The sequence below is a fragment of the Podarcis cretensis genome (assembly GCF_951804945.1).
Source record: "Podarcis cretensis genome assembly, chromosome: 8".
Lineage (NCBI taxonomy): Eukaryota > Metazoa > Chordata > Lepidosauria > Squamata > Lacertidae > Podarcis > Podarcis cretensis.
In genome coordinates, this window is record NC_137177.1 from 84,266,159 (window position 1) to 84,275,271 (window position 9,113).

Genomic DNA, 9,113 nt, shown 5'->3' on the forward strand with positions numbered 1-9,113 from the left:
CTTTAAAGGCACAGATGACCCCTGTAGGTTACTCTCCCTCTGGCACCTCAGTGAACTTGATTTCTTAAATTTGATCCATTCAATTCTAATACATTTATTTCATAGTGCTTTGTATGATCACGTTTTTCAATGGGAAGACTAGGACAGTAGATAGAGGAGCAGAGAATGAGGTGTGAGATGGAGAAAAGGGCAAACGCTTTTAGACTCCACTCTTCCACCGCTAATACTGCATGTATGTCTAAGTGCTGGATATTAGCAATATCACTCATGTACAAATTTGTCTTTCGCAAATCGGGTGCAATGCTTAGCACCATTTCTTTATTGGCAAGTCAAGTGAATTTGTAAAGTGCTATCAAAAAGGGGTGATAACAGATCTGTTATCTGTTCAAATTTTCTTTAGATACTTTAAAAAATAGTGGATATATGCCAGGCCATGAAATCAACTCTGGACAAGTGAACAGTACCAAACCAGGGCTCTTACATACATGTACATGTATGTACACAGGGGGTCCAACTTTTGAAAAGCAAACCTTCCTTATCCCCCACATGTCCCAAGTTTTCCTGCTGCATCATCAAGTTGTGTTTTCCAAACAGGCTCCAGCACCGGCAGAATTACTTGTGGTATCTTTTCAGTGCCCCAATCAAAATGTCTCACAGGAGTGTTGTATTCCCACCCGCCCCCTATTTTTGAAGGTCGGGGAAGGGTAAATAGGCAAGCCTGTGTTGTGAAGAAGGAACAACTTAGGTCCCACAGTTACGGGGTAAAAGGGAAATACGTTGGGTTTCACGTTTGGAATACAAACTGACACAAAAATGGGGTAAAGCAATATGCAGTCAAAAGCAGAGGTCGCTAACCTGTGGCTCTGCAGCCCTGGATCAACTACAGCTCCCATCGTTCCTGGCCATGGGATGTCCTGGCTGGAGCTGATGGGAGTTGGAGTCTAACAACACCTAGAGACCACTGGTTAGCCACTCCCTGATCTGAAATGCAGCCTGGGGTGGATTCAGTCAAATACAGCCCCCACTCTGCCACTGAATTTGGGCATCACCATGCCTTCAAGCCAAACTGAACTGCTTTGTTGGAAGGGACCCCTCAGCCAGAATGTCCTAGGCAAACAAACAACAGGTTTTTCTTGTCCAATGAGCGCTGGCTGAGAAGTCCCTTGAAGAACAGTTTCCCCTAAACACAGTGATGTCAATTTGCAAAGATGTCCTTGGCTGAATCCACCTCAGAGCGCTGCCCTGCTCCCCTCTCCATAATAAAGCCAGTGAAACTGAAAAATACATATATCTCGGGAATAATAAATATTGAAATATTCTTGCCCCCCCCCCCGATTTAACTTAAAACTTATTTAAATAAATGAAATGCTTAAAAGAAAGTGCCAGTAGTCATGTGTTTGATAATGCCAAGCGGGTCCCGACCCCTACACTGGCATTCATGTTCGGGTTTTGACGGGGATGGTCTGCTTGCAAACCGTGGTGCTGCCATGTGCTTCGGGCAACCCAACGGAATACTCAGTTGTGGCTATGAGCAGCATGTCCAAAGTGGTCTCGGTGCATTTGGCAATGAAACGGATGAAGGGTCTGACGTCGCCTTCGTTGGCCACTTCCAAGACGTGGTAGTACTCTGCCCGCTGCTCCTTGCGGATGGTGATGGGCGGGTAGCCCGCCTGCATGAGGATGAGGTTCATCAAGAGGCGGGAAGTCCTGCCGTTGCCGTCCACGAAGGGGTGGATGTAGACCAGTTTGTAATGGGCCAAGGCGGCAAATTCAACCGGGTGCAGGCTCATGGCGTCTTCGGAGTTGATCCACTGTACAAACTCAAGCACTTGCTTTTCGACGTCGCAAGGGTGCGGGGGGATGTGGTGCCCTACAAAGACCTGGGTAGTCCGAAACCTCCCAGCCTCCACTGGGTCCACGTAGCCAAGCACTCTCCTGTGAATCTCCAAGATGTCCGTGAGGGTCACAGACCCAATTCTGGACACCAGTGTGGTGTTGACGTACTTCATGGCGGCATGCATGCCGATGACCTCGTTCTGCTCCACCAGACTCTTGCCGGGAACGGCGTACCGCGTCTCGATTATGTGCCGTATTTCAGAAAGCGTCAAGGTGTTCCCTTCGATGGCCACCGTGTGGTAGATGTGGTGGTAGTAAGACTCTTCCATCACCCTGCGGAGAGCCGAGCTGCCTTTCGGGATGGACATGACCTTTTGGACTTTGCTGTCAATGATGCTGAAGTACCTCTGGTCAATCTCTTCAACGAGGGGCAATGTCCGGTCGCGATTGATCAGAGCCTTCTCGTTATGGGGGGAGATGGTCAGGGCTTTGGAATACAAGTAGTCAGCCTGAATTATGTCCTTCTCTTCTTCAGAGAAGAGGCCAAACTCAGTCAAGGCATCAACGTAATCGGGGTCCATCTTGAGGGCGTGCAAGAAAAGCTTGTGGGCTTTTTCCCGTTTACCTTGCCTCTTCATCTCCAGCGCCTGGTTCAGGGCTGCTCTGGCTTCTAACCTGACCTCTGAAACGAAGCAACCAGGGTTAGCATTGCAGCAAGGTGTGCTATGGAGCAGAGGTAGGGAACCCATGGCTCTTGCAGCTCCTATTTGCCTCCAGCTCCTATCAGTGCCAACCAGAATGGCCAACAGTTAAGGAAGATGAGAGCTGTGATAAAGGAATTCCAGCCTGCTACATTACCCTCCTGTCTACCTGGTTATTCAAAGACTCAGCTCTTTTTGTATGGAAGTATGGATGCTGGAACTGCTGTTCTTTATGTGATGTCTGATTCTTGGATTAATGCAAGAGCCTTCTTGTCTTAGCATCTGATGTACTCTCTTTCAACTCACTCCAACTTCCTTAACCTCTGTGGGGCGAAGTTGTATTTTGAAGTTGCACTATACTATTAACGCATGAGCTATTGCTTTTCAAATACAGTATCAAATGCAGGGATAGAAATATACCACAGAATATTACAATTAAAACACCTTGCTTGTGGGATTTGCACTGGCTGTCAATTCCAGGCCAAGTTCAAGGTGCTGTTTTAAGTCCCTATATAGCTCGGGACCAGGTTACTTATCCCTTACACACCCAGGAGATCACTGTGAGTGTTTCTTTTGCAAGTTCCTAAGAACTCAGAAGCCCACTTCACAGGACCTTTAGTGCAGTGGCCCCTGATCTGTAGAACAGCATTCCTGTTGAGATATGACAGGCACCTGCTTCAGAAAGAGTTGAAAGGCATTTTTGTTCCCGCTGGATAAAGGGGTCTTTACCATGAATGTCCATTTGTTACCTTGAGCCTTATTTTAAATGCATTGTTTTTAAACTGTTCTTAATTATTTTATATGTAAATCACCTTGAGATACAGTGGAACCTCAGTTTTCAAACGTAATCCGTTCCAGAAGACCGACTTCCGAAACGTTCAAAAACCGAAAACTCAATACAGAAGCATCAATACAATAGGGCAACTCAAAATGGAAGCCACGCAGCACATTCAGCTTCCGAAAATCGTTTGAAAACCGGAGCAGTTACTTCCGGGTTTTTGGCGTTTGAAAGCCGATATGCTTGACTATGGAGGCATTCAACAATCGAGGTTCCACTGTAGCAGTTTAGGAGGTGATTAATAAAATAATTGTCATAATAATAATAAGTAGTAGTAGTAAGGTTAAAAAAAAAGGGTAAAGGACCCCTGGATGGTTAGGTCCAGTCAAAGGTGCCTGTGGGGTTGTGGCGCTCATTTTGCTTTCAGGCCAAGGGAGTCGGCGTTTGTCCACAGACAGCTTCCTGGGTCACGTGGCCAGCAGGACTAAACCGCTTCTGGCGCAACGGGACAGCATGACGGAAACCAGAGCGCATGGAAACACCGTTGACCTTCCTGCCGCAGCGGTACCTATTTATCTACTTGCGCTGGTATGCTTTCAAACTGCTAGGTTGGCAGGAGCCGGGATAGAGCAACAGGAGCTCACCCTGTTGTGTGGACTTGAACTGCTATCAACATAGAGATTTATTGGAGCCATAAACTCCCCTTCCCCCTCCCATACCTTGGGAGGCTTTGGGCTTCAACACCAGCAGCTGCAATCCACCGGAGGTCACACTGAGGTCCGTCGTCTGCCCTGTGTATGTGGTGATCCCTGTGTAGCCCAATCCCAACTTGCTCTTCAGCAACGACAAGCTCTTGTAAAAGGCATGGTACTGGTCTTCCACGGACGTCAACGGGAGCAGCAACATGAGGAGTGCAGCCAGCAGAACCACCAGCACCGCCGCCCAGCGGACACGGAGCCACAGGGACACCCATTTCAGCTCCGGCTCTGCCACTGCCACCACAGCTGCCATCGATACAAGGTTCATCTGGCCTCAGGGAAGGGCAAGAGGCACATTCCTTCTCTTGTGGGCCTCACCTAGGAATGGAAATGGGTAAGTTGCCAAAGAAGCATCATGCGGGTGGCCCTTTTGCTACCCCCTTTCTCTCTGAACCCAAATTACCATCCTTCAGCATGACTCTATTCATACCCCAAGATCATCCCCCAGAGTTTTCCCTCAGAAAGAGGCTCAGAGGAAATAATAAAGGAAGAGGACCTTTTTGGTTGTGGGTCCTCACCTGTAGGACTCTCTCCAAAGTGAAGCTTGTCTGACATGAACACGGACCAGGTTAAACATTTCTCCTCTCCCTGATATTTGACTGAATATGATCCTATTGTGTCATAGCTTCATTAGTGTTATTTTGAGTGATTGCTTGTTTTTTTTCTCTGTTTTCTGTGGAGTCTGTGGTTGTTGCCATTGGTTTTGGGTTTTTTTTTTTTTTAAAATATGTTTTTAAACCTGATTGTAAGTCACTTTGACACCAGCAAGGTTGATTCCTTCAAACTCTACAATTCGATGATTCTACAACCTGCTAGGCAAATTACAAATTAAAACCGATCGCCACCTGCCTTGTCCAGCCATTCGAATCCCCCTTTTCCCATTTTCCTAGGCTGTAGTGTCTGATGTTCATGGCACTTTTAGAGTAGGCCTACCCATGTACAATAATGAGGTGGTAGAATGGATTGTAGCACACCTGGGGTACTGTGTCCAGTTCTGGGCTCCACAATATAAGAAGTATACTGACAAGCTGGGAAATCTGCAGAGAAGGGTGACCAAGATGGTCAAGGGTCTGGAAACCAAGCCTTATGAGGAACAGTTAATAATAATAATAATAATAATAATAATAATAATAATAATAAATTTTATTTATACCCTGCCCTCCCCGGCCAGAGCCGGGCTCAGGGCAGCTAACACCAGTAAAATTACAGTAAAAACATAATGGAGCGGGGGGGGGGGGGGGTGTAACCAAATTTAAAATACAGGTTAAAATGCAATTTAAAATGCAGCCTCATTTTAAAATAGCCCATAAGTCAAAACCATATGGGGAGGGAAACATAAGCGTCAGACTGAGTCCAAACCAAAGGCCAGGCGGAACAGCTCTGTCTTGCAGGCCCTGCGGAAAGATGTCAAGTCCCGCAGGGCCCTAGTCTCTTGTGACAGAGCGTTCCACCAAGTTGGAGCCAGTACTGAAAAGGCCCTGGCCCTAGTTGAGACCAATCTAACCACGTTGCGACTTGGGACCTCCAAAATGTTGTCATTTGCGGACCTTAAGGTCCTCCACGGGGCATACCAGGAGAGGCGGTCCCGTAGGTACATGGGTCCCAGGCCGCATAGGGCTTAAAAGGTCAAAACCAGCACCTTAAACCTGACCCTGCACTCCACCGGGAGCCAGTGCAGTTGGTAAAGCACTGGATGAATGTGATCCCGCGGCCTTGGGTATGTTTAGCCTGGAGAAGATGAGACTGAGAGGACATAGGATAGCTATCTTCAGGTATCTAAAGGTCTGCCACATGGAAGACGGGGCAAGATTCTTTTCTCCTGCTCCGGAGGGTAAAACCCAAAACAATGGATTCAAGTTGGACCAGATGACCCCTGAGACCCCTTCCAACTCTACAATTCTCAGTTGCAAACATCTAAGAATATACAGAACTTTATGATGATATGAACTGTTTGACAGGGAAATGGACTCCCATAAGTCATGGTGGACTCTCCTTATTTGGAGATTTTTAAGCAGAGGTTGTAAGGCCATCTGTCGTGGATGCTTTAGATGAGATTCCTGCATTGCAGGGGTTTGGACTAGTTGACTATGATTATCTGGCACAGAGCTCTTTAATAATAGTAATAATAATTTTTATTTATACCCCGCCCTCCCCAGCCAAGGCCGGGCTCAGGGCAGCTAACAAGCAATAATAAAAACAAATTGAATGAATACAACTTAAAAACAAGATTAAAATACAACATTAAAATATTGAAACATTAAAATACAGTGGTGCCTCGCAAGACGAAAAGAATCCATTCTGCGATTCTCTTCGTCTAGCGGTTTTTTCGTCTTGCAAAGCAAGCCCATTGACGGCTTAACGGATTAGCGCTATTAGCGGCTTAGCGGCTTTTAGCGGCTTATCGGATCAGCTGATAAGCGGCTTAAAGGTAAAGGTAAAGGTACCCCTGCCCGTACGGGCCAGTCTTGACAGACTCTGGGGTTGTGCGCCCATCTCACTTAAGAGGCCAGGGGCCAGCGCTGTCCGGAGACACTTCCAGGTCACGTGGCCAGCGTGACAAAGCTGCATCTGGCGAGCCAGAGCCGCACACGGAAACGCCGTTTACCTTCCCGCTGGTAAGCGGTCCCTATTTATCTACTTGCACCCGGAGGTGCTTTCGAACTGCTAGGTTGGCAGGCGCTGGAACCGAGCAGCGGGAGCGCACCCCGCCGCAGGGATTCGAACCGCCGACTTTTCGATCGGCAAGTCCTAGGCGCTGAGGCTTTAACCCACAGCGCCACCTGCGTCCTGATAAGCGGCTTAGCGGCTTAGAAAAAGGGGGGAAGGGAAAAAACCCCGCAGGAACTCGCAAGACATTTTCGTCTTGCGAAGCAAGCCCATAGGGAAATTCGTTTTGCGAAGCGCCTCCAAAACGGAAAACCCTTTCGTCTAGCGGGTTTTCCGCCTTGCGAGGCATTCGTCTTGCGGGGCACCACTGTATTTAAATGCAGCCTCATCACAGGAGGAGAAAGGAAAAAGAGGGGGAGGGAATCTAGACAGGGGAGCATTTTAAAATGAACCGAAGTGGTAGAGTCCAGTCTACCACTTCAGGACTTTCATACCTAAACATGCAAAGCAGGTCTCATCCTCTAGAGGCCGTCCAATGCCAGCTGTCCCTGCTTGTGACAGGTCAGCCTTAACTCAGCTCGGCGAGCAAACCCACAGAAGTTGTACGGTTTACTTGCCCACCTGAACAGCATATGAGCCTGCTCACCTGGAAGCCACTCTGCTTCTCTGCAGGCAGGAAGTCTGAAGGCAAACCAGCCCAGCGGCAAATTTATAAAGTGTTCAGTTCAAAACAACAACACCAAACACATTTATCCATCCAATCAACTGTGAACATCAAGCTAAGGCAGAGTCACCAAGAACAACCCTCGATCTCTCTACTGTGATGTAGAGATCTTTCGCCTCCTGTGATGAGGCTGAATTTTAATATTTTAACGTTTCAATATTTTAATGTTGTATTTTAATCTAGTTTTTAAGTTGTATTCATTCAACTTGTTTTTATTATTGCTTGTTAGCCGCCCTGAGCCCGGCCTTGGCTGGGGAGGGCAGGGTATAAATAAAAATTATTATTATTAGAGTTGCAAGGGATCCCCAGGGTCATCTAGCCCAACCCTCTCCAATGCAGGAACCGCAGCCGAAGCATCCATGAGAGATGGCCTGATCTCTCTCTTCTCTTCACCTCCAACCTTCCCCTTCTCCACCAACTTCACCCACCTATTTACCCACCACTAGAGACACCCCCCCCCCAAAAATACAGTAATCTTCCCTCTTTTGACCTTCTCAACCAAGACCCGGCCTGGTGTCCCCCCCAAAATACTTCTCCCAGTTCTGCCCCCTTCCTACCTTTCCCTCCAACACGCCCCACTTTACCTTCTCCCAAACGAATGGGGGACCCCCCCCCACCAGCGAGGCCCGAGGCCCCCTCCCTCCCTCCCTCTTCCCCTCAAACGAGACGATTCGCCCCACACAACACTCTCTTCCCTTTCCTGACCCCCAACCCTGCCCCCACTTTCTCCCCCCCCCCACGACACACAAATAGGGGCAGCCCCACTGTTCACCCCCATATTTTTTTAATAACTATTTTAACCCCCTTCCCCAAATCCCCTTCCCACATCTCGACCCCTTCCCCCCCAAACCCCAAATATTATCCCCCCCCAAGCCCCCCTCTTCCCCCAAGGCCCCCCCCCCGCACCCATCCCGCCTCCTACCTCCCTCCTGTCGCCCCTGGCGCATCGCTTCCTCTCCCTCCAATCCAACCTCCAGTTCCTCTACTTCGTCTCCGCCCATTGGAAGGCCAGGCCGTCCCTTACCCTCCTCCCTCCTCTCTTATTGGTTCCTGCTCACGCCCCTCTCCCTCTGTCCCGCCTCCGCGGACAAGGCCTTCAGTTCATCTGCTCTTCTTCCATTGGCTATCCCGCCCCGCCAATCTGTTTGTAAGTCCCCGCCAACCTTCCCTCCGCTGGAGAGGGCGGGCAAGGAGGGATGAGAAGCTCCGTGTTCGTGGACGGATGCGATTGGTCCAAGTCTCCGTCCGTCCAGAAAGCCGGGTTTGGCCAATGGAGAGGTTTCGAGGGCGGGGACAAGAAGCGCCCGGGGAAGATGGCGGCCTGGTTGCCTGGGCGACGGGCGACATCAGGCCCGGGCCGGTTAATGGCTCTCGCATTTGCAAAAGCAGACGGCAGCAAAAGCCTTCAATTTTTGTCCGATCGATTTTAGTGGTGCCCTTTTCAAATACCAAAGCATTTTATATATATAAAAAACATGCTGTAGTACTTAAGGAGTTGAAATTATGTGTTCTGAAGCTACACACACCCTTTCAATGTTTTTTATTGTTAACAAAAAGTGCAAACATTGCAAAAAGAAAGGAAACTTAGGGGTGGGTGGGAAATAACTATAAAACGTTACAGCCTGGAAAGACACGTGCGAAATTACAGCACAGTTCCAAAAGAATAATAATATATTAACTCAAATAAAATCTAATTTACAATTTTATTT

The 9,113-nt window shown here is 48.3% G+C and overlaps 1 protein-coding gene across 3 annotated transcripts; it reads right to left on the reverse strand.

Annotated features, from left to right (window-relative positions):
• Positions 1 to 276: 276 nt before the first annotated feature.
• Positions 277 to 8,428, reverse strand: FICD (FIC domain protein adenylyltransferase). 3 transcript variants are annotated; one of them, XM_079987080.1, is made up of 3 exons: positions 8,327 to 8,428; positions 4,035 to 4,391; positions 277 to 2,518 (listed from the first exon to the last, which is right to left on the reverse strand). In XM_079987080.1, the coding sequence occupies exons 2-3, from the start codon at positions 4,339 to 4,341 to the stop codon at positions 1,437 to 1,439; spliced, it is 1,389 nt and encodes a 462-aa protein (XP_079843206.1). In that variant the 5' UTR covers positions 4,342 to 4,391; positions 8,327 to 8,428; the 3' UTR covers positions 277 to 1,436. The 3 variants fall into 3 exon arrangements, with proteins under 3 accessions (XP_079843206.1, XP_079843208.1, XP_079843207.1); XM_079987082.1 differs by lacking the exon at positions 8,327 to 8,428 and adding an exon at positions 7,989 to 8,023; XM_079987081.1 differs by lacking the exon at positions 8,327 to 8,428 and adding an exon at positions 4,592 to 4,800.
• Positions 8,429 to 9,113: the final 685 nt, after the last annotated feature.